Source organism: Pholis gunnellus (assembly GCF_910591455.1).
Source record: "Pholis gunnellus genome assembly, chromosome: 20".
NCBI classification, from domain to species: Eukaryota; Metazoa; Chordata; class Actinopteri; order Perciformes; family Pholidae; genus Pholis; species Pholis gunnellus.
The window spans coordinates 12,240,902-12,265,936 of NC_136547.1; the positions used below are offsets into that span (position 1 = coordinate 12,240,902).

General features: G+C 44.8%; 1 protein-coding gene across 1 annotated transcript; it reads right to left on the minus strand.

Annotated features, from left to right (window-relative positions):
* Positions 1-20,201: 20,201 nt before the first annotated feature.
* On the minus strand, positions 20,202-24,980 carry spice1 (spindle and centriole associated protein 1). The gene is made up of 18 exons (XM_079181558.1): positions 24,883-24,980; positions 24,700-24,798; positions 24,432-24,479; positions 24,120-24,260; positions 23,915-24,017; positions 23,562-23,680; positions 23,308-23,396; positions 22,985-23,127; positions 22,783-22,908; positions 22,391-22,659; positions 22,079-22,210; positions 21,874-22,000; positions 21,680-21,787; positions 21,174-21,598; positions 20,803-20,989; positions 20,639-20,717; positions 20,432-20,495; positions 20,202-20,331 (listed from the first exon to the last, which is right to left on the minus strand). Exons 2-18 carry the CDS (start codon positions 24,796-24,798, stop codon positions 20,275-20,277), a joined length of 2,316 nt encoding a protein of 771 aa, XP_079037684.1. The 5' UTR covers positions 24,883-24,980; the 3' UTR covers positions 20,202-20,274.
* Between the last annotated feature and the right edge of the window lie 55 nt (positions 24,981-25,035).

The window sequence follows — 25,035 nt, forward strand, 5'->3', positions numbered from 1 at the left end:
TGTGCTTTGTGGCGCATAGAAGTTCTAAATCAGCACAGTTTCTTACTCTCACCTTCATAAAAGCAAGAGTGAAGTGGGCTCTTGTGTCTCTCTCTCTCTCTTTTCCACTTAATCATCTAAAGTTACCAAGAGGAAATGTTAAAGGTTAGGTTCAGTTTTTATATGTACAATGAAAGGGTTATTGATCACTGTCATCATTCCTTCACGCCAATGCAAGTGGGTATCCACTTTAATTCAAATGTCCATCTCGAAAGGTGTTTCCCCGCCACTTAGTTTGACTATTTCAGACTGTTGACGTCTCATATTAGCTTCAGCTGAACTTGAAGGACTTCATACGCTGCACTCTGTGGTACCCGATCCACAAAGCCCAGCAAAGAGCTTTAGCCGACAACGAGCCAGATAAAGATGGTGGTATGCTCAAAATGAAGTAGTCTGTGCGACACATCTGAAGGCAAAAGTGTTTATTGCTGTTCCAGACAACCACACTCAAAAGTGTGGTGTAAAGCCAAAGATAATGTGATGTGATAATTGTTTAAATATGCCGATAATAAGGCACACTATTGGGAAAAAAATGTCTTTGAGGGCACAAAGTGAAACATATTGACACCTTAAGTCGGCCGGACCAACATATGCTATCTGCTGCTGCCGACGTGATGCTGTCCGCACCACTGTGAACGCCATTTTAAATGAAGTTAAAAACAACAGAGCCAGTGCTATTCTCTCTTGGAACTCTCTTTGGCTCTTGGCCAAAGCTTGTTTTTGTTTTGCTGTATTTCAGAACATGACAGCGGTGCAGACGGACGATGCGGGTTGATGACACGTCTCTACTTGCACTTTTTCTTTTTTTGCATCACAGTTCTACGTCTCACCGGGCCTTCAGTGCATCCTCCTTCCTGAAAAAACAGATACCGTACTGTCTGACACGGATTGCGAATCACATTTTATTGGACCCATCTCACGCAGTGAGACATAAACCTGCAAGATTGCTGCTATTTCGCAGTTTATAGGGGCCTTATAGGGGCCTTTAGAGTGAAGCTTTGCACAAAACAAAGACTGTGATTTCTGTCCCGTTCTGTACAGTGAACACTGTGGGGTCCTCACTTCACAGCCAGCAAAGACTATAACGTATTGAGATAACCCTGAAAACAATCCAAAGCTATTCTTTAAGGTAACACACAGAGTTTTCCATTAAAAACAACAACAACAACCCAAAGCTCTGTGTGAGTTTCAGGGTTCATCTGCAGTGACTTGAGCAACATGCTGCTGGTTGCTACATAAACACCCTCAGTCATGGTTCAAATCAGTACAATAACCCGACATTCAAACAACAGGTGTTTCTATACCGATCCAGTGAAGGCCTTCCTATTCATGACACATAATACCATTACAGTATCTGAATAAAGGATTAAATGAAGCATGATGGGAACCGCACAGTGGCCGGACGTCTACTTCCTGACGCTTTCATATACACTTAAAAAAAAACTCATGCCAGCTGAAGAACTGCAGAGCGCACGGCAGAGCTGTCCAATGAGGGATTCAAAGCGGGAGTCAGCTGCTTTTTCTATAGCGTCTTCTTTCTCTAACTTTCTCTGCGGCACTCCTAAATTAAAAAAAAGGACCTCACAGATGGAGCTCATGGGAAAATGTCTTCATGGAAAACTGAATGATGGAGTTTTTATGACCTCTGATCTGCAGCTTCATGCACGTGATTCATCTAAAATCCAGAGAAGGCGAAAGTACACACATCCTGTATTTGAGTAAGAGTAACAACATCAGTCCTACAATTTCAAATGCTGCTAGCTCTTTCTCTTGAATTGAAAAACTCCCTTTAGTCATGAAATTAAGGAATTTACAGTATTTGTATAGATGCATAGTGTTGAACATCTTGAGCTAGCCTGTTTGATTTCACCAAAGACGCTCAATATACATAAAAAGTGATATTTGTCTCAAAATTCTCCAAAACACAAAGTTTTCATGAGCTACGAAAAGCAGCCGTGTTTTCAGCTTTGTGGCATATTTTAGATAATCCAAATGGTTAGTTTCGCATTGTAGCATTTTCTCAATTGCTTTTTGTTTTTTAGAGTTAGATGAGAAGATTTACATCACTTTAATGTGTGTACGGTAAATATGAAGCTACAGCCTCCACGGTAACGCTGTATCACACTGTAAAGTTATTAGCTAAACCCTCATTATGTAGTGATACCTTCAAAAACATTTCTTAGAATTCTTCTCCTTTTGTGCCCCCTTAAGTAAAATAAAGCATCATCCTACAAAACTAACAAGTAGCTCCTGAGTCTGCGCAGGAAATGTACAATTAGTTCCTCAATAACAAACCAGAGATTCTCTAAAAATAAGTACATTGTCTAATAATACATCACGTTTTATGAGTTTTCTGTTTGTTTTGCATACATCTTGATTGTGCAAAGTACACATGTTAATAAAAACAGCCATCAGATAAATGTAATGAAGTACAATAAAGTATATAATGAAGTACCTGTACACTACTGTAATAACTGTGCTTTACTGTTTCTTAGCTTGCCTCGGTTTTATAGATACACACTGATAACTGTGCCTCGGGCTTCCCATCAAGACACATAACCAAAACTCTCAGTAAGAGTCAAGGAGAAGAGATTTATGGCGTCTTTCTTATTTCAGATGTGCACAAACACACACACACACACACACACACACACACACACACACAAACACACACACACACACATAAAGAGAGAAGATCTTATACTTTAACTGTGCATCGTTGCCTCAGGAGTTTTTCATATCCGGAGATTTTATTGTTCTTTTGCATTCTTACTGATGCAAAGCTTACTTTCCGCGTGTGTGTGTGTGTGTGTGTGTGTGTGTGTGTGTTGGAGGGATATGGAGGGTAATTGTCTGTTATTGGTTCTCATTCCAGTGTGATTGTGCTGTTGAGACAGAGATCCAGGCTCAGGTGGGGTCGGACCTCAGGCTGAGTTACTGTGTGTGTCACGATGTGGAATGTGCCGTTAGATATTGTTTTTCTGCAGAGAGGCTGCCTCATATCTCCACTGAGACGCAATTGTCTGCGACTGTTTTTTATTGTACCAGAGTTCTCGCAGCAGTGATGGCATCTGTTTGTTGAGATTCATTTGATTTACTTGATTTACTGTGTTTACTCGCTTGTTCCAGAGGTTTTGCAACTTGATGTCTATCCAGTATGTCAACGTGGGCCATCATCACAGCTCGAAGCTGAAATCTGTAACTTTCCATATATGTAGTTGTTTGCACAGTGCAAAGGCTTCAATATTCATTCCCGTTTTTGGGCACATTTCTATTTGTCTTCTTCGCTACCTCACTTTTGAAATCTGTTGCAAAAGGCCGTGACGGATCCTGACATTGATTTAAACCATCATGATTATTTTATAAGCAAAAAATATGAAGATGCTTGTTATGAACTTATCGGCTAGTTGGGTCCGGACAAAAAGCTGCTGCTGCTACAGCCTCATTAAGGGCTGGTATGATCTGTAGCTTATGGTGGCTAATGTTAATGCTAACTAAAGAAAGGTACTGCTAGTTAATGTATAATTGTAACTTGTGGCCTCTTTTAATATATACGTTTGGCTCACTTTAAAGGAATATTTCGCCATTTTGTAAAGTACACTTACTGGCATTCTTGAATTAGAGTTGAATTTGAAGATTGACGCCACTGCCATGTTTGTATGTTAAATATGAAGCTACCGACAGAAGCAGGTTAGCTTCGCATAAAGAAAGGAAACTGCTAGCCTGGCTCTGTCCAAGGGTAATAAAACATATTTGTTTGTTTCAAATCGGAGCTTTTATTGGCTGCCTGGATTGCTATTTTTCCATTTCAACGACAAAACAATATGCTAGAAATTCTCATTCCTGGCTTCGCATAAAAAAACTAAATATCTATGTAAAAACATATGATCAATGTGTTTTCATCCACGGATATGAGAACAGATCTGTGTTTCTTGGCCCGAGTCTGTACACTTAATAGATACTTGAAGACAAAACACAGAGCATTGTTATTGTAGAGATTTTGATCTTGCAGTTTTTCCAGTAATTGTTTGCCCTCAGCAAAAGCCTCAAACATAACTAGTATGTTGCAACATGGGGGGAAAAAAATCCTCTTATTGACACAGTCTAACAGCAGCACGCCAGCCTCACTCCATCTCACGCTGCCTTCTTCCTCTTTCAGGTTTCTATCTGTAGCCGTGTTTTGACTGCTGCCGAGCTGTAAATATTCTCTGCTCTTTGTAGAGTAAAAGTTGTGACTTTATGCCCCTATTGGAGCGAAGTGTGAGTTTTGACTTTAACTCTAACTGTGTCCAGATGTGGCAGACTGTCCTAATTGGACCTGGAGCCAGTTAAATCCAGGACCCGCTCCGCTCAGCTCAGCCCACATAGCTGCTTGGCCTGAACTGTCCTTACAGCACTTCACTTTTTAAACAGAAAACATCAATATCTGTGCATACAGTCTGCTGTGTTGCCACATCTACATCTTCTTGTTTTTGCTCTCTGGAGTCAGATGAGGAATGACCACTCGGAGGAGTCGAACAGTACCAAAAGCTTGATAGTAAAGTTAAGTTATAGGCACAAGATGGTGTTGCTGAAAGGGTCAAAAGGTTGAACTGAAGCCGAGGTCGGGGAGTGAAAGTTGTATATCAGAAGTCAGGGAGTGAACACCAGAAGACGAAGCGACGGATGGGAAGAGAAAACATCCAAAAACCTGACGTGGCTTTTTTGACATTCCACCTTTTATCAAGCACCTGGTTTTATCATCCAAACCCTCCCTGCATGTTGTTTGGGGGATCTGCTCTTTGTCACTCCCCCCAGCCTTTCTTGGACTCCCCTCTCATGTTTTTCCCTCTTTCCTCCCATCATCCATCTCAGCCTTTCGCTTCTCCTCCCTTATTTTGACTTGCTTTCTAACCCCCCCCCCCCCCCCCCCCCCACCACCACCACCACCCTCTCCCTCCTATCATCTATCTACCATCCCTCCCTCTTTCCATCTCTCCCTCTCCGACTTCCTGCTTTCCAGCCTGCCAGACGGTCATAATTAACGGGGAAAACGATAGTCCCCCCCCGGCCCTCGGGAGCCCTCTACACTCACTGCCCTGAGAGACAGAGTGAGTGTGTGTGTGTGTGTGTGTGTGTGTGTGTGTGTGTGTGTGTGTGTGTGTGTGTGTGTGTGTGTGTGTGTGTGCATACACAGTCCCTGTTTCCCCCATACCTCCAGACTTGGCCTATGGTCCGCACTCCACTCAATGACTCTTTATGTTCAGCGTCAGCAGCGAAGCATGATCTCACCCCCTCCAAAAAACACACCAAATGACTTACAGAGACTCCCAAACACAGGCCGCAAACACAGAACGGCCTACTATCCAAGAGCAACACACACACACATGGCGTCCACTGGCAGTAACTCTCATTATGACTAATCCTGAGGGTAAAGCAGGAGAAAGTAAAGGAGAAAGACTCCATATATGACAGCCGCCTGGTTTCAGTTAAACGGACACTAGACTGTGTTGTTCCTCCTGTTTTCTCAGTGTATATTAATTTATTGTGTCACATATGTAAGAAGTAACAGAGCATGGTTTCCTTAACACAACTCTACCATGTATGTGCATAACTGTTTGTGTGTCTTGTGTGCCCTCTTGCCTTGGCATGTCCCCCTTGATCACCCGCCTCATCCAACCCTTCCTCCTCCTCCTCCTCCTCCTCCTGGCTGCAGAGATGGGAGGCAGATCTCAGATCAGAGGGCAGGGAGCTGATAAGGAGCTGAACTGATGCTATCTGTCAGTCACAGCCAGAGGGCGGGGCTCAGAGCCAGGAGGTCAAGACTCTCACGGTCCCTCGGCTCTCCCCTCCTTCCTTATCCAAACAAACAAGATGCTCTCACATACAGGCAGAAAAGGAGCACAGCGGGGTGGACACAATAACATGACACAACACCTTACAAAGGTAGAGAGTGCAACGATACCTCCAATTATGGACTCAAAAATGCCGGAGAATCAACACACGTGCCCAAGGTTCAGCTATTAATAGTTTTACATTAATTGCGTAGTAGTTTAGTCTACTAAATGTAAGGAAATAGTGGAAATTTCATATCAAAAGTTCACACAGCCCAAGCAGAGGTCTTCAAATTGCTTGTTTTGTCTTCTGAAGTTCACATTTGCTCTAATCTTTGTTCTTTTGTAATGCCGAAGAGAATTAAGCACAACTGGTTTGGCTGAACGTTTGTCAAACCAACAGTCCAAAACCCCAAATTTTCAGTTTATGGTAGAAAACAAAACAAAAGCCACAATCTCACATTCGAGATGCTATCACAAGCAAATGTTTGGCCATCTTTGTTGTGTAAAGAGTAACTTCATACCAGGCTGAAATCTGGGCTTAACTGCCATCTCTTGCTGAAGGGTTTAAATGTGTTGTTTGTTTGTTGTTAACAGTGATGTCACAGTGCACTGACACACCTTGGCGTACCAATCTACATCACTACAGCCAGGTGAGACGTTAAATCACCAAAAAGCAAAGCTAGATTTCTAGCTGCTGTTGTTTTTGCTGCTGAAGATTCTTTTAGCTTTAGTTCATATTATTTCCTGAAAACCAGCTTGGAACCCGCGATCTAAACTGTCCATTAGGACTTTAATAACGGCACAGTTGTGTTTATGATAAGTAGCCTACAATTAAAGTGACCTACTTTATTTTTTCATTTGTACTTTTCAATAACGGAATGAACATGAATAATGAAATAGTACCTGCACTTGAATATGACACTGTAGTATCTTTCCTGCACATGTAGGCCCACACATACATACTCAATTACACGTGTGCATCCTCATAATCTCTGTTGTTTACAGTTAAATCAGGCCTTTGAAATACTGTTTTCACCCCCAGCAGCTGTTTCCCCTCTGTGTTTGTGTGCATGTACACATGTCTCAGTGTCTGGTCGCCCTTACATGTGTCCAGGTATATGTGCTGGCGGGCGCGAGTGTGTCTGTGTGGTTGTGCGTCGGTCCAGTCCAGCAGTGTAAATATTGTGTTGTGCTCTAGTAACAGCTCTTCCTCTGGCCCTGCAGTAGCAGCACGCTCGGCTGTTTATTTTCCTTTCTGACGGACGACTTCTTATCAAATAAGCAGACACTGCCTCCGAGCCCGCTGTCCAACCACGCGCTCCCAGAGGATATCCCGCCCACTTTCCTCCGGGGTTTGTGGAGCCTCTGCTTGTTCATGATGATTGACAGCTAAATGAACCACTCACACTACCGACTGTGACTGCAATAATCTCCAATATCGTCATCTTCTTTAATGTGTCAGTGTGGATGGGCCTGATTTACAGTCTTCAGAGATGAGCTCACATACAAAGCAGATGTGACACAGTGTTTCCTCTCTGCTGCCATGGCAGCCCCCTCAGTTATGACAGAGAGATAAGGACTGGATCCCACAATAGACGCTTTATGAGTCAACGTTCACTCCATGGGTGCATTTCTTGTAGTTTTACTGCCTCTTGATTTGTTCTTTGACCTCTTGAACACTACTTTTCTCCATATTCTTGTTAAGCAGTTTTAGAAATAAGTGAAGTTCAAGGGTCATTCTGCAGAAAACATGCAGAAAACCTCTCATTGATGGACCAGCAGATAAAAAAGTGGTGACAAATTATTTCCCCACCGTAGCTGCTCAGGAGCTTTCAATCACACAACACGATCTTATCAGGATTTTGGCCTGCTGTCATGGAAAGACGAGAAGTCTCAAAAAGTGCTCAGGAAAAATGAAAACAAATAACCCTAATGATGTCATAGTGATGTCACCAGGGTTATCTCAGTTTAAGCCTGAGGACCATACCGATTTTTAACAGAAAGCCTGCCTCAAAAATGAGCGCTGTGGAGTTTGAGATACATCGAGGATCTGATAAACGACACCAGGTTGCATCATGGGAATTGTAGGATCCAGTGTTTTTGGAGCTTGTCCCACACTAGAGACCAACGCTGGTTTTCACTGCATGGTACGGCTCTGCTCACTTTTTGGTACTGGGTCCTTTTACTTCGTCCTCTATTTCGTTTTCCACTGCGGACAGTAGCCCTTCAGTCGTAGCGACGCTGCATGAAACTGCCGTGACATCATCTTTATGGGACACTTGCTGAAGCCTTTCATCTGCAAAGAAACAGAGGAACATCATTTGTATGGTATAGTGTACAGCGTAGTTTTGCAGAGCTTGGCTATTCAAAGTGTACTGGTCGTCGCACAAGCGATAAGTCTCTTTGACCAATCAGGGGCCTGCAGTGTTTTATCTCCACCTTTCAGTATCGGCTTAGCTCGCATGGAAACTCGACTGAGGTTTTGGAAGTGAAATACTGGAGTAACCCTTTAAAAGCTGAACAAAGTTTTATGTCACTTTACTGTAACACATGAGAACCACCCAAGTTGAATTTTTTGGAAAAGGACTTGGCCAAGAAATCTATTTCATTCTGTCTTTTTTCTTTTATTTCAAATGGTCTCAGGTGGAATACATCTTAACTAGAACCACCTGGCCATTATGAGCCCCCTCTTCTCCAACACTCCTCTCTTCTGAGCGTGTGTGTGTGTGTGTGTGTGCGTGTGTGTGTGTCTGGGAGGACAGGAGAGAGAAACTGGACCATGCATGGTTGTGATTACATGTTTATGTCCATATTAGTAAGTCTGCTGGAAGGCGTCTGTGTGTATGTGTTTGTCTGCAGTGCCGACGACAGAGTGAGTGTATGTGTGCATGTGTGCGTGTGTGTGTGAGAGTGAAAGTGTGTACACTGTGAGTTGTGAGAGTAAATAAACGCTGTGCAGCGGGGACTCACGTGGCGTTATTATCGGAGCTCAGAGAAAAGACAAACTGTTTTTTCACTCCGGTTTGATTCATCCCACCCTCTGCTGCCTCCTGCCTTTCTGTACGACCCACCGCAGCACACACACACACACACACACACACACACACACACACACACACACACACACACAAGTACGCACACACACCACCTCAGCCCCATCTCCCCAAATTCAACACATGGCTCCAATCAGGGGATTATTTTTAGCACTTTGTGTTTTCATGAAGGAATTCTAATCAGTTGTATTGTGATTGTTTCACACACTCTCAGTGTGTGAATGAAGTTTTCATGCAGCTCCACAAACTGAACCCCTCACGGTGCAACAAAGGACAGTTTTGAGAGCATTTCTTGGCTTTTTCTCTTTGCAGATGCCTGCCCGCTTGATTGCAAACGTATCCCGGCATCCTCGTGATTGGGGAATTCTTTTAAAAAACGACCGAGATGCAACGTGAAAGCCAGCGTTCTGTGGAATCACTTACTTTGATGATCTCTGAAAAAAAGGAATCCACAGAATAAAGTTTGGTTTGGAAACCGCAGATCAAACACACACGCAGAAACACACAAGGGCTCGTACAGTATGCAAACTCACACACTCACAATTTGTGGTACACTGAGGCATTCTTTCTCCCTCCTTCTCTCACACACACATACACACACACACACACACACACACTAAGTTACACTCATTAATCTGGGCAGACTCAGGAAACCGCTCCAGTGAGCTGGCTAGAGGCCCTGGGAGGGGTGGAGGGGGCAAGAAGAGGGGGGATCAAAGCGAGGACGAGAGCAGCAGACTCGCTGAAAAGAAACAGCAGAAGAGGAAAGAAAGGAGAAAAGAAAGTTTTGAGAGGGAAGAAAAGAGAAAGGAAAATTTCCTTTGCTCTTGAGTTCTGAGAATACAGGAAGAAGAGACGATCTGAAACCCCTTGATTTAATGAACTGGGAGTGTGTGTGCATGACAGTCTGTGTGTGTGTGTCCATCCATACCTTTCAGGACGGGACACGGGTGTGTGTGCATGTATAAAAGTCATGAATAAGTAGAGTTGAGAGGAGAGAAAATCAAAGTCAGTTTCTGCAAAGTTTCTGCACAAAAAGGAAAAGCCGCAGAATGAAAACACAAACACACACACACACACCTACACACACACACACACTGTCCACACATGCACAGACAGAAACACACACAGACGTGCATACACTATCTTTCTCACACACACACACACACATGCATTTCTCCCCCAAAAAGCTCTGCAGGGAGGGTCGACAGTCCTTAAGAAAATATTCCCCAAAGCACTAATTAGAAAAGCGATGGTGCTCGTTAATAGCCTGCCCCCCCACACACACATTCCCCCTCCACCTAAACTCCACTTCACCCCACCTCACCCCCCAAAGTCTTGCAGAAGAAGAAGAAGAAGAAGAAGAAAAAGAAGAAAAAAAAAACACCAAAACAAAAAAGATTCTGGCAGAGGGAGAAGAGAGCGTTCCACGAGCAGGCCTGGGTCAGCGCCCTATTTACCTACCGCAGCACTGCTCTCTTTCCCTTACAGCACCGAGCACCTCCCCTCAGTGCCGAAACCTGACCCTCTGTCTCTCCGTAACACACACACACACGATGAACATGCATACACACACACAAACCAGCCAAGAAGTGGCACATGGTCTTGGTTAAAAGGTTCTTAGCTCCAAATGAAACCCAATCTCTCGAGGAGTTATTCCTCTCATTTCTAAAACTTTCATTTTAGAAAATGGATGAGATTTTCCCCTTCGCCCCCCCCCCCTCAATCATCCCCCTCTTTCCTTCCCCTCTTTCTTCATCCTGATTAAGTTGCACAGTAAAAAAAAATGTAAAAAAGAGAGGGAGAGTAAAACAGCCGGAGGATTTCTTGAGCCTTTAATATCCATCGCTGGAGCCAGTTCAGGAAAAATGAGACAGAGGGTGAGGAACAATAGCTCAGACCTTCTCACACAGATAGTGAAGTGGTTCAAAAGCCTGGAAACACACACACACACACACACACACACACGCACACGCACACGCGCGCACACACGCGCGCACACACGCGCACACGCACACGCACACACACACACACAAACACTGACTCTGCATGAAAACACTGCAGCAAAGTTTCTTCACACAAGTCTCAATCAGAGTAGATGAGTTGCTAATTTTCAGGGAATCAATTTGTTTTCTCTCCGCTCTCTTAGCTCTCTATCTGTTGCTGACATTTCCTCCCTGTACCATAGCCGAGCCCAACCGCCCATTACTACACCACACAGGCCCTTATTAAATGTATATATAGTCACGCTTCAGACCAGGAGACACTTTCTCACACAAAAGCCGAAAAGAGCGAACACGGGGTCGTACAACAAACTCCTCTTATGAAAGAACATGGGGAGGGTAGCTGAAGATCGACCAAGATCCAAAATGGCTGGATGGATACAGTCAAATCCAACATGCCTGCGTCTTGTTTCACAGTGTCCTTCCCTCCTTCCCTCCTCACCCAAAATGTGTGCCTCTCTGTCACACTCCTCTCCAGCCCTCATTAGAAACATCTCACTTAGGGTAACAGTGTTATTTCAGTGTTTGTAGCTCGTTATGGGAGTGTTTTTCCTGCGGCGTGGCCCTTGCAGTGTGTGTGTGTGTGTGTGTGAGGGAAAGGGATGGGGGAGGAGGATGAAGGGGGAGGTAAGAGAGGGTGGGCTTCTTAAACACGGGGTGAGAGCGTAGAACGTAAAGTGCGATTCCAGATGTGTTTTTTTACTGCTCTGGCAAGGATGACAGGGCTGTAAAGAACCTCTCTTGAGTAGCCTAGAGGGGGAGACAGAAAAGGGGGAGGAGGGGGAGAGGGAGGGAGGAGTTAAATGCTCGGCGGCTTAAGGCCCTCGGGATGAAGCCAGAGAGGAGTTGAGGAACAGAAGGGTTGGGGGGGCAATGGTGGATATGCTTGTGTTCAGGGGTTTGGGAGAAGTTAAGTACGGGGCCGTTTTTAGGGCCTCAGGGACTGAAATGGAGGCAGTTTAGGGGGGAGGACCGAGGGGGGAGAGGGGGGGAGACAGAATGAAATAGCTTTTCCTGGCAAAAACGTTCCCCTTTATTGGCTCAGGTGTGTCGGGTGGAGAGTCTGAGACTGAGAAATGGTGAATAGTGTGTGTCATAGCAAAGAGTGTGTGTGTGTGTGTGTGTGTGTGTGCGAGTGAAGGAAATGGAGACGGACCAAGAACAAGAGAGAAAAGGGAAACAGAGCGAAGGAAGGAAACAAGTAGTGAGCTCTAAACCTGAGTCAGATTTTAAGAAATGGTTTGGAAGATATCTGAGAAGATTAATAACACTCTCATAGTTAAATGTAAAGCTATACAGTCGGTAGCCAGTTAGCTTAGCATAAGTACTTGCACCCGTGTAAATAAGCTAACCTGGCTCTGTCCAAAGGTAACAACATCCACCACCCAGCATCTCACTCAATATATAAGATGTGAATCCGGTCGGTGCATTTTGTCACATTTGGACGGAGTCAGGCTAGCTGTTTCCCTCTGTTTCTATTCTTTATGCTAAGCTAAGCTAAATGGTTGTTGGCTGTAGCCTCATATTTACTGTACTGACAGAGCGGTATCAGTATTCATCAGTATATCATCTGTATTATTGGCATCACAACAGACTTCCTGGTTGAACTTTGACCTAATGTACTTGCTGTAGTTTTACTTTAAAATGAGGATCATCACGTTCCATTTTACCTCCAGACTAAATGTCTAAACGTTTGATTTGCTTACAACCTGTCTGATATTCTGACCTCTGGTGTTTTTGCAGACTTTGTTGTTGACTCAGTGTTCTCAGCAATTACTCTGGTGAGTGGCCTACAATCTTATCACAACTGATAAAACCTGTGGCCAAAACTAGGCTACCAAAAAAAAGACCCAAGTTGAAGTGAACTGGAATTATCCTTTGACACAGCAAAAAAAAAAGATTTAAAACAGCTCTGGAGTGTATCATGCATGAAACGTGTGGATAATGAAGAAAAGCTGCGACTCAGAGACAAAAAAAAAGTCTATCGAGGGAGAGAAAAGAAACCATATAATGCAGAAGACATGATGGAGGATATAACATAACGCGATTTGTGTGTGTGTGTGTGTGTGTGTGTGTGTGTGTGTGTGTGTGTGTGTGTGTGTGTGTGTGTGTGTGTGTAATGCACAGTGTGATCCAGCTCCTGCAGCTTGTTAGTCATGCTCGTTAATATGCGCCTGTTTTACGGGCTCTGTTCAAAGACTGACGTGGTGTTTCATCTCAACCTTACCTTCTCCACACAGTCAGAGACAGATGAGAGGAGGCAGAGGAAGAAGAGGAGGAGGAAGAAGTAGGGGGAGTGGGGCTTATGAACAGGGTTGTGAGATATTTTTAAATGGTCATAGCTTAAAAAGATATTTTGGAAAAGACTGTAGAGTATACGAGCAAACGGCACATTTCAAACATAAAGAACACAAAAAGAAACTGAAGTCTTGAAGGGTATGGAGACAAAACAAAAGCACTGGAAAGAAAGCATGGTGCTGTCATGAGAGGAGGAAGAAGAAGAAGAAGAAGAAGAAGAAGAAGCGGCTCATCAAATTATATTACAGTCTGAAGATCTTTTTAATACAGATTAAAACGGAAAATTGGTTTTCTTAATTTAAAAACAGTAATAAAAAGCTAATGTTGACCAGAAAATAGTCTTCATGACTTGCAGCTGGCATGTCAGAGGGTCAGTCACGAGAAACTCATCCTGCAGCCAAATACTCTTTGGGTGATGATGCAAAAGTCATGTAGAAGATTTCTATTAGCTGGAATATTTAACATTATATCTAATGTGCAGTGAAACATGTAGCTGGAGCCAGCGGCCGGTTAGCTTAGCTTAGCATAAAGACTGGAAGCAGGTGGAAACAGCTAGCCTGGTTCTGCCAAAAGGTGACAAAATCCACCTGCACCTTCAAAGCTCACTTATTCACTTATAATAGTTGCTTTGTTGAAACTGCACAACAAAATGAAGTTTAAAAATAACTTTTAAAAAGTCGAATTATGCGAAAAAGTTATGTTGTCCCCATGAGGTTGCCAGATGACCAGCAGGGGCTTCAGGAAGGTACTCGTTATATAACAGTTGTGGACATAACCTCCAAATATTTTATTTCTACACTTTGGTTTTCATATAAGGCTTAAACAATTTGTGAGTTTTAGAGGTGCCTGTAGGCAGATTTTGTTAACTTTGGACAGAGCCAGGCTAGCCGATTTCCTGCTTCCAGTCGTTACGCTAAGCTAAGCTAAGCTAACTGACTTCTGGCTGTGGCCTATTCAGGACCATTTTTGGCATATATTATGTCCTATATTTGACGACGACTTGAACTTGCTTACATTCTAAAGATGTAAGTGTAAAAGAGGCAGAAGTGGAAGGAAGTGGAGGAGGAGGTGGCGGTAAAATCAGGCCACATCGCACCACATCATACCCGACACACACTGTGATGGTGTGACCGCTCGCTCGCCCTCCCCTCCCCTCTCTCTCCTTCGCAGTCCTCCACAGGCACGCCAGCACCTCCAGGTCCAGAGAGCAATGCTTTCTGGGGGATCAGAAACAGATGTGCCTTTTGCCCCTCTCCTCTTAACTCGTACAAAAACACACACGCCGTCTTGTACACACACACACACACACACACACACGTACACACACGCTGGCGGCTATCAGAACCGGCACCAGGACCCAGCCGGAGTGACGAGGCAGCGTGACCCTGAGCTTGACCCCGGCCAGCAGCACCTCAGACAGGAAAGGGCCGCAATTGGCTTCAGCTGTGACCCCTCCGCCCCCTCTCTCCTGCCTGCCCCCCCCCCCACCGTCTCATTAAGACAAACTGTTTTTTAAGGCAAAGCAGCTTTCACTACCACTAAAGCCAACACCCTGGAGCACGGAGAGAGGCGGCAGAGTGAGGGGGGGGGGACGGAGGGAAGGTAAAAGAACGAGAAACAAATAGAGCCGGAGCAACGGGGGTACAAAGAAGGTAATCAAAATGAAAAAAGAACAAAAGATCAAGGTGAAGGAAAAAGTTAGCGAGACAAAGGGCAGAGAGTAAGTAAAGCTAGACTGAGGGGGAAATTCGGGCATATCACTTGCAGCTGTTGCAGGCTCATGTTCCCAGAATCCATTGCAACTTGGCACGTTTCTTCTTCCTAATGAGAAAGGGCGGTGTCATGGTTACATTAATATCAAAACATTGAAAACAACAGCTTTGAATTGGAGAAAGAGGCGCACGGAGAGAGAGAGATGAAGTCACTTAATAGTAATGACAATGAAATCGGCTTAATTATAAACAGCAGTAAGACACGTTCGTCTTGGAGACAGACTGCTGAGTGCACAAACAACATATTTGTTTGTTTAGGGGTGTACAGCAAAGACATGTGGAAAGAATTTAACTTCTTTCGCTGCCATTAAAAAAAAGACTTTTTACTTTTGCTTGCCTCTGCTTTTGTCGTAGCGTCTAATCCATCAACCCCTCCAACCCCCCGAAACACCCACATTTCTCTTCCAATTTCTTCCTAACAGCGAGCGTTGTCCAGACTCAGTGGAAACTGTGTGTATGTGTCTGTCAAATCGCATGTTCCAGGTCGTAGTGTCGGCAAAACTGCTGAAGACATTTGCATATTTCATGTTTGGCAACCTGCAACGGCCAAAAACCTAAAGTAAAGAAAACAAACTATACAGATCCATGTGTGTGTGTGTGTGTGTGTGTGTGTGTGTGTGTGTGTGTGTGTGTGTGTGTGTGTGTGTGTGTAAGTGAGAGTGGCAGGGCATGCTGAGGTAGATTAATACCACTGCTCAGAGGGGGGTTCCTCCATTCAGGGTTGACTGATGTGCGTCCCAAATTGATTTATGAAAACGGCCCTTAATCAATTATGTGTGGAGAAAGAGGGGGAGAGGGGAAAGGAGAGAAGAAGAAAGGGAGGATCTGAGGGGGGGAGTGGGAAATAAAGAGGACAGGGAGGATGAAGCTGCGGAGGGAAACTGTGTGAATGATGCTGCTCTGCTGAGGAATGTGTCTAATGGATGTCAGTTTATGCCACAGGTGTCCAACATGGTGGATGTGATGCTTCGTCAAGGACACACAATGCACTGTGGCTGATCCTGATGTATGCAGCCAATTCTGCAGGCGACACACTGAGCCCGCTGCATCCATAACATGCATCAAAGGACTTGTGACACAGTGTTGCCGATAGATAGCTTGGTTTTTACTTGTGCAGACAGAGAAAGGGGAACAAAGTTAGGAAAACGCACACATGCTGCCAGTAATAGCTGCTAGTGGAAGCAGTGAGGTTGAATCGGTGCAGCAGTGTAATGTGGTTTTTGTAGTAATAATGGCCCAGGTTTTTTTTTTTTGGGGGGGGGGGGGCAGCGGAGTAGAGTGAAGCTGCAGTTGTTTAAAAAGCCCTTCCCCTGCCTTGCCCATTGTGCCTGAGACAGGGGTGTGTGTGTGTGTGTGGGGGGAAGTGGGGGGTCACGCTGAGAGCTCGTTTCTCCTGCCTGTCAGGACTCTATCTGGGATCCAGCCGGAACTAATCAACTCCAATAGGCTTCCCCATTACCCAGGGTGCAATGGGCCACGGGCCGGGGGCTGGCCGGTGGGAAACAGAGAGGAGGAGAAGGGAGAGACCCCCCCCCTCCACCTCACCTCACCCCCACCCCTCCTCACACACCACCAGTACCACCACTACCCCTCCACAGACACTCTGTACTCCACCAGCCCGTGCAGCACACACACAACACTCCCACTGTTTCACACTGAAGCAATAATAAACACTTGCAATAATATTTTCACAGCAAGCAATAGCCTGCTTCAGATCAGAACCTCACACAGCTGTGGAGCACACTCCTACGCACATGGGCACCCACTCACATGGATACACACACACACACACACAGTTTACTCGTCACGCACGTGTCACATCATGCTGGTTCTAATACTTGAGACATTTTAAAGGCAGTTTTGGTGAGAAAGCAGCAGAATGAATTCACAAAATGGCTTCTACACGAAACAAACTATCAAAACAGAATCACTTACGGTATAAAAACTAAGATCTACTGTATGTTTATAATGTCTCAGTGGCTCATGTGGTAATTAAACCACTAAGATATCACAATAGCTGCGATCATTCAATAAAACCTGGTTTATTTTATTGCATCTTTTTGTTTTCCATTTCTATTTAAAAAGTTGGGGGAACGGAGTCCATCACGCGATGCCACCATCGTTTTGTTTACATTTAGTTTATTTTGTTGTTAGTGTTATGAGCAGTGTGGTTTTCTCAAATTAATACAATATTATGAAAAAAAAGTTGGCAAACAGTTCTACACAAACTCGTCAAGACCCAAAATGTAGCTGTGCAGTACATTAATATTGCCCTCTAGTGGCAGAATATACCACACTGCAACATTTAAGGAAAAGTGAAATAAAGAATGAAGATGACTTCTCTCAACTATAAATGTAAAAGTGCTATTTGGATATGTTGCAATGTGTTTTGCATAGTCATTATTAAAACTAAGCCCAAGATACATAGACATATATATATATATATATATATATATATATATATATATATATATATATATATATATATATATATATATAACCACACCCTAAATAAAAAAAAAAAATGTTGGTTCAAAGTATGAATTCTGAATGCATTTCTCTTCTAGAAACAAACGAGTCCCTCATCAGGTCGCTCAGGAGTCTAGATTATCTGAAGCGTCACTCTGGACACTATCAAAGGCGATCGTATGAGCCAGTGTGCGAGTGTGTGCACAAGCTTTTTAGTGTGTGTGTTTTTCTGAGTGACTTCAGGCTCCTTCACTGAGGTGAAGTGGGGGCAGATTTAAATGAGTAAAGAAAACTACCCCCCCCCCCGTGCCCCCAATACACCCCCACGTCATTGTGTATGTGTGTGTGCGTGTGTGTGTGTGTGTGTGTGTGTGTGTGTGTGTCTTTACTCCAATCTCATTGTGTGTTTGTTTTCTTTTTAAAATTAAAAAAACGAATTAATATAAATTGTGCTCTTTCCCTTGTCTTTAAGTCATGTGATGTTAGTGTGAATATGAGTGTATGAGGAGTAGTGGAGGTGTGTTGAGGCTGCAGAGAGGCCCAGATAGAGATGGTGGTGTTGGGGGGGGGGTCACATGGGAACCTTCCCCATGCCCTGTGGTGGTGGTGGTGGTGGGTCATTGAGAGGCACTGGGGTGGGGTTAATCCCCATTCACCCCGTCCTTCACTCAGCCGGGCCGGGCACAATAAGCCCCGCCCGCCTCCCCCTGAGACTCCACGGTGACCTCTGACCCCACGATTACCGCCGCTGTCCCTGGCCCCTTTATGCCTCCATCCTGTTATTATCTGCAATATTTACTCCTTTTGATTTCCCTGCTGGCCATTGTTGTTGCTCACACAGCACTCCTGACTCACTGGAAAACTCAAGTGCTCTCCTTCCTACTCCAGCGTCACCCCCGAAACCTTAAAACCCTCAGCAAACACTACCTGAAGTGGAAATGAGTCCACTTACGACCACTTATTTATGGCTTTTTGATTCAGGCCACAAGGAGGAGCCCAGAAGAGCAGCTGTCAATGAATGGGCGAAGTCACAGAGATCCTGTTGTAAGAGGCGACTTGTGGTTAAGAGTCATTACATGTAACCACAACATCCCTGGTTCAATTCCAGCTGTTATAACCCCCCCCCCCCCCCCCCCCCCTTTGATTTCTGTCTGTATCTCCACAATAAACTATCCAATAAAAGCAGGAAAGCTTTAAAGTTAAGTACAGTAAACAAATAAACCCAGAATACATTACATTCTGTATATCATTAATACTATGTGGGAAATATGTCAGTATATATGTATATATATATGTATATATATAAAACATAAAATTACTGTTAAATAAATCAGAATACTAATTCTGCAACTGCTAAAATAATATTTTTATCATTTAAAATTAGGAACATATAATAATTGATAAAACAGCTGTAGGATAGCTGTATTTATTACATACAATCCAATTAAGCTTGATGTTTGCAACGAGGGGCCCGGGGGCCCCAGTGGTCAGCTCATGCTTTACATGGGTCGGGGGGGGTGGGGGGGGTCAGCTCACATTTAAACAACGAGGGGCCCGGGGGCTGTGGTGGGTGTTAAACCTGAATCTCTATGTACCTGCTGGAAAGTTAAGCCGGACGTGTTGCTTGTTGCCTCTCTGCTTCCTCCTTTTCAAATTCAGGATTTCTAAACTGTATTACAAAAGAAAGAGAAAAAGTTGGGCACAACTTGACTTTCAGTATTCAAAGTAGTTTGTCGATCGTGGCTGTTTTACCTGCTGCAGTCTGAAAGGCACCAGAGATGTCCAGCTCTCTCTCTCTCTACTGAATGACTCCAGATTGCCCTCTGCTGACTTTGCACTGCAGTGCACTATTTTCTCCTGCAAACACAACCCAGGGCATATAACATGGATAAAGAGGAAGGCATCAGTCAAGACATAAATGAGTCACACAACATAAACTGGTGGTTGAGAATCCCGCAGGTCTGTCATGATGCTGCCAGGCTACAGCAAACTAGATTAGAAAGTATTAAAATGTACTTGGAGACTAAGCATAAGTAAGTGTGTGGAGTCATAGTTTTGGATGGAGGAAGAAAGAGAAAAGGCACTGATTGCTCCAGTTGTTTCATATATTTACACGATCCAGTAAATCACAGTTAAACTAAACTGTCTGTATAAATTTATAAGAAAAAAAAAGAGATGATCATAAGGACCACAGAAGTCGAGGTAAACAAAGACTTCAGATATGGGAGTCGGAGAAAAGAAGAAGAAAAACAAATGTTTGTGTGTGAACCATAAATGGCTACGAGAGGCCATACTTTAGCTGAAGCCACAGCAGAGAACACTGAGTGGGTTGGAGCAACTCTTTTCCCTCGTCTCTCACTCTTGCTATTTCTTTGTGGCTTTTGAAAAGCACAAGTTCATCACAAACACACTAAACATGCCTCAAAGACATGAAAGCAGACCGTAACTAAACCAAACCACAAAGAGACAGACTGACGACGCTCAGCTTGGACCTTCATGCAGGATTAGATGCAGCTATGTTTTAGGGGCCAGTGACATGGCCTCATAAACTAACACTTGTATTGGTGAAGGATTACTAAGTAAACAAATAGGATAGTAATAATTGAGATTAGTGCACTTTAAAGAAGGTAAAAAAGGAACATATGATTTAAACAAGCATCTATGAGACACAGATTTACAGATTCCTGTATAACAACAATGTGTGCTACGAAACAGTGAGGACAAAACACACACAAGTTCATTTTAAAACACGTTTAATTCAGTCATTTAAAATGTATGTTTAGATAAAATACTAGCAGCTCGGGTTGAATAATTACTCCTCTTGTCATCTCACATGAGCGGACAAGGCAAACCATCCCTCTCTCTCTCTCTGTTTCTCCATCTGTTGTGGGAAAAGAAAAGACGTTATCGACCAAAGCGGCAACAGTTTGGAGAAACCTGAGTCCTTCCATGTAATCTATAGTGTGTGCGTGTGTGTGTACCTGTGTTTTTCCATCCCCCATTTCTCCACCAAGACTGCGAGAAGACACTTCAGAACCAGCAGATCTGCAGCACAGAATTATAATAAGAATGTGTCAAGAAAAAAAGTCTAAAAATCCAGTTAACTAGCAAGAACCACAAAGCATGTGGACAACTAACTCCCATCCGTCATGAGGAAACATCCCCATCCTCTAAAAAGAGCAACTCACCGTCTCTCAGCAGCACCAGTCTGTGACAGGAGCTCCTGTTCAGGCAGCAGCATTGACCACTCAGGACTTCCTCCTCCAGCTGATAATGATATGATACAAGTATATCTTTTAGAGACAGGCCTTTACACACACGGACAGAGACGCGTCACGTTGAGCCATCGTACCTGCTGAATGTGGGCTGAAGGCCGAGGGAGGGATGGGGGAATTAGAGGGAGAAGCTTTGGCTGTAACACTTTGCTTCTGTTGCTCGATAAGCTCCAGCAGGCGACCCCTCGCCGCTGCACTTTGTCTGTTTAGCTCTAGAAGGCGCTGTTCCACACTGCTCACATGGAGGGTGTTCGGTGACGCTGCCTGAGCAAGAAGACAGGAGAAAGAAATCATTATCACCCCTGAAAACAGGATTAATGTGTGTTTCAAACTACCCAACATAGAAAGACTAACAGACTACTGATCTATCTAGGGGAGAACATGTCTGTGGATTTGGTAGAACACACGTTCACTTTACATTTCGAGGACATTTGAGACTTGATCTCACCTGATTCGTCAGCTGCTCTCCTTCAGCAGCCTGGACATGCCGACTCCTTCTTCCCGTGCTGCTGGATGCTGACATCCTCCTCTCTCCAACACTTTGGGGCGTGACTCTCCCCGTGCTGCTCCTTCTCTGCTCGTCGCTGCCGCTCGATGATTCCCCGACCCCTGACCCGAGGCGCCTAACCTGGCTAAACTGGGCCCTGATCAGCTCGTTCTGCCTGTTCAGCTGAGCGATCTCTGCCAGCATGACCTCCGGAGAGAGCTGTGAGCCGAGAGGGTCAGAGGTCAGCGATAATGAGGAAGAAGAGGGGAGGCTGGTGAGAGGGAGGCTGGTGAGGCTGGAGGCTGAGCTGTGGGAGCGGACGTCCTCACGGGAACGCAGGACATCTTCAGGAGGAAGTTCCCGGCGCGGCGGTACAGGGTGAGTCGCTGAAGAAGAGGGGAGGGGGGGGGTTGAGTAAGATGGCACACAGGTGAAGTCAGATTACTAAAAAAGAAACCGGCTGTTACCAGGAGTTGGCTGCCAGTTGTCTCTCTGTCGAGGAGGGGAGAGCAAGACAGCGGGAGAGACTTGTATTTGTTCAGGATCTCGCGTCGCAACTGGAGCAGACTGACAAACTGTTTACAACATGAAAAAAACAAAACAATTATGTACAATTTACTGCACAAATATCCACGCACAGACAAACACACGCTGTATGAACCTGCAGCTTTGGCATCAGACACCCGAGGGGGGTCAATGTGGGCCTCCAGTAGTCCAAGTTCCCCCATCAACAACACCACTGTGTCCAACTTCTGCTCCAGCTCTGCCGTCCGCTGCTGCGAGCCAGCCTGAAGGAAAACGGGCAAGCACAGTTGGAATCTGGACAACAAAAGTGGCGTCGGGCTGTGCGGTGAGCTCCGTCTCACCTGCAGGGCGGCGGCCTCTTCTCTCAGAGTCATCGTCTCAGCGGTGAGCGCATCGATCAGCCCGCGCTGCTCTCTCAACACCTCCTCCAGTCTGCTCCTCTCTCCAGCCGCTTCCTGAGCTTCCTCTTCCCTCTGGAGACAGTTACGGTCAATGGGTGTCACGGAATGAAGGATGCTCCAGCTTCAAGTAAATACTGAGCTAAAACTGAATGTTTTTTTATCTGACATAAAAGGTTCTATTCATTCGAAACTAAAGCCAGTAACGACCATGTTAGTGTTTAATGAATACCTTGATTGGATCAGTTACAGTACCTGTTTGAGGAGGTGCACTAAACGCCCCAGAGTGGAGACCAAGGCGACAGAGAAGCCAGTGAGGCCTTGAGTTTTCTTCCAACTCTGTGCTGAAGCTGGTACAGTGGCAGGAATCAGAGTATCCAAGTCAGCCTCCACCTGACCCAGCATGGTCTGCAACAGGCCCAGGCTGGACTGGTCCCCGCTAAGCGAGGCCACCGAGGAGCCGTCCAGCGCTGAACTCTGAGAAACACACTTCCTGTTCCTGCTGGTTCGACGACTCGTTCTGCCTGATAAAGGCATACAGAGGAACACTCATTTCCTCTGTTTACTGCAGCATCTAGCAGTTCATAGGATGGACCACTGTCGCAGAGTGACACATTATGAAGACACAGATACCTCTCTTACATTACCTGACTGGTTGAGAGGCGTCTCAGGATTCAGGACCTGAGAAACCAGGACTGACGGTTCCTCCAGGCCTTCCTCTGACCGGCTTTGTCTGGACCGAACACGCTGAACAGCCATTGTGGCATTGAGAGCTGAAACCAGGTGAGAAAAAAAATCGTGACGACTGCATGAAAGACAATTTAAATGTAGTCCTCCTTTTCATCCTACCTGTCTGTGCTGGGGCTCTGCCTGATGTGCAGGGCGTTACAGGAACATTATCCCCGTCTGCCTGCTCAGAGTGAGGACGACGGACTTTCCGTTGCTGTATCACCCTCCCCCGAGGCCGTGCCTTCATTTTTCGTACATTGGCCCTGCAAAAGAAAAGTATCACAAGCAACGTAATGGTGTCAGCGGGATCAGAAACATGAGTAGTAAAAAGCAACAGCTGCATGTATTATATTTCCCCCATAACAAGGAACGCAGGTCACTTTCTTATCTCAGACTGGGATGAATGGTACTGGTTTGCAGGTACGAGATTTCTCAGGCATTACCTATGGATTACATGGTAGTCTGAACTGCCAGTAGGACAGCAATCTTCATCACTGCAGTCTTCCTCTGAAGCTTCAAGTTCATTAAGAGCCTGAGAGGAAACATTTTACACATTAATACGGAACAAAATCTGCAAGAAGGTAAATTGTGATTCGGGAAGAAAATAGACATATATGGATGAAAGCTGATGGAAATATGAAGTAACAAACCACACATGTATGGCTAATTCTTGGCACACACACACACACACACACACCTGTGGGTCCATCAGAGACCGACTGAGCAGTGACAGCTGAGTGGGAGGATCTGGTCTTTGGAGCACAGGCAGTTCTGAGTCAGAGTCACAGTTTGGAGCCATCGTCACACTGGGGTGCCCTGCAGAAATACATAAACACTCTGTATACAACCCAGAAATCCTTAAAATATCAGGAAGAAATAAAGAGAAATACTAGTTTAGTAATAAACATCTCATCTTCCTGGAAAACTAAATATCTTAAATGTGAAGCTTCCGCTTGTATGTGCACAAGCAGGGAACGCATGTTTTATTCAGTTAGCACTGCCTCTATGCATCTATAGATACAACAACACAGCGAATGAGAAGATTTATACCAGTCTGCCTGCGTGGAGCGTCTCCAAACAAGTCTTTGACGACAGCCATGGCTCTGTCAGAGCGAGCCAGCACATCCTGAAGCAGCAGCTTGTCAGAGAACACCTGCAGCAGTAAAACACAAATCTACAGTTCCTCTAAAAACAAACAAACACTGAGAAAGCAGAGAAGCCACGAGGAGTAACGGGAACTCATCGTCACACGTACCTCCCTGATGATGCTGAGGCTGGCGCGGTCTAGAGGCGCAGGGCTCCCAGTGGGTCTGAACCGGCGCTGTAGGGCTTTTTCTCTCTGCTCCCACTGAGCCGCTGCCTTGTTGTGGGACTTGTGAATCTCATGCCGATGGCTCTGAGGCAGAAGCGATTGATAAGACAACTAAATATGGGCTGGAAATACCTTATTTACTGTTTTCAGTACCATCAGCTCACTAAAATGATGTCCTTGTGCTGTTATAAGACATAGTGTAGACAGTAAGAGTTGCTTCTCAGCTGTACACGGTCACACAGTCAAACATCTTACCAGCTCTGCAGGCGACAGCTTGTGCACAGACAGGTCATTGACGGTGCTCTGAAACCACCAGGAGAGGGGCGACATTACTTCATTTGCTTTCAAAACTTAGATATTATATTTTATGCATTTAAAGATAAGGAATATGAGGGAACATTTTCACAGCTAAAATAAGTGGAATATGTGGAATTGTGCAGCATAACTCCAGGCTACTTCATTAAAAACCCACTATTACTGCTTTTATAATGTATTTTACAGCTTGACAGATGTCAGTACTCACCACCCAGTCTTTTTTGGGAGCTGCTGCTGCTTTTCTGAGTCGAACAGGCCTTTTATCTTTGGTGTGTTGTTGTGGACACCCACCTTTCACGAACGACATCTGTTCACAGACCACTTGCTTAACGTTAACCGAGCTAAAATGTGATTTAATGCTAAGCTAGCTAAATGTTGAAATAGCACTTACGTTACACGTTACGAAGCTACTGTTAGTTGTATAAGAAAAGAACTTCGGGTTGTCTATAACTTTGCCACAACAGCTCAAAAGTTGACAAAGTTGAATAGCATCAACATCTCCTCTTCAGTTTGTTGTGGGACCGTTTTTCAACAGTTGCGCGCC

What these genes read in the sequence shown, in the direction of transcription:
- spice1 (XM_079181558.1), bottom strand. Translation starts at nt 24,798, where the DNA reads ATGTCGTTCGTGAAAGGTGGGTGTCCACAACAACACACCAAAGATAAA. An exon ending in AAGAGGCCGCCGCCCTGCAG is followed by an intron (nt 22,001 to 22,078) that starts GTGAGACGGAGC and finishes GTTTTCCTTCAG; the next exon opens with GCTGGCTCGCAGCAGCGGAC. An exon ending in GAGAGCAGCTGACGAATCAG is followed by an intron (nt 20,990 to 21,173) that starts GTGAGATCAAGT and finishes CTTCTTGCTCAG; the next exon opens with GCAGCGTCACCGAACACCCT.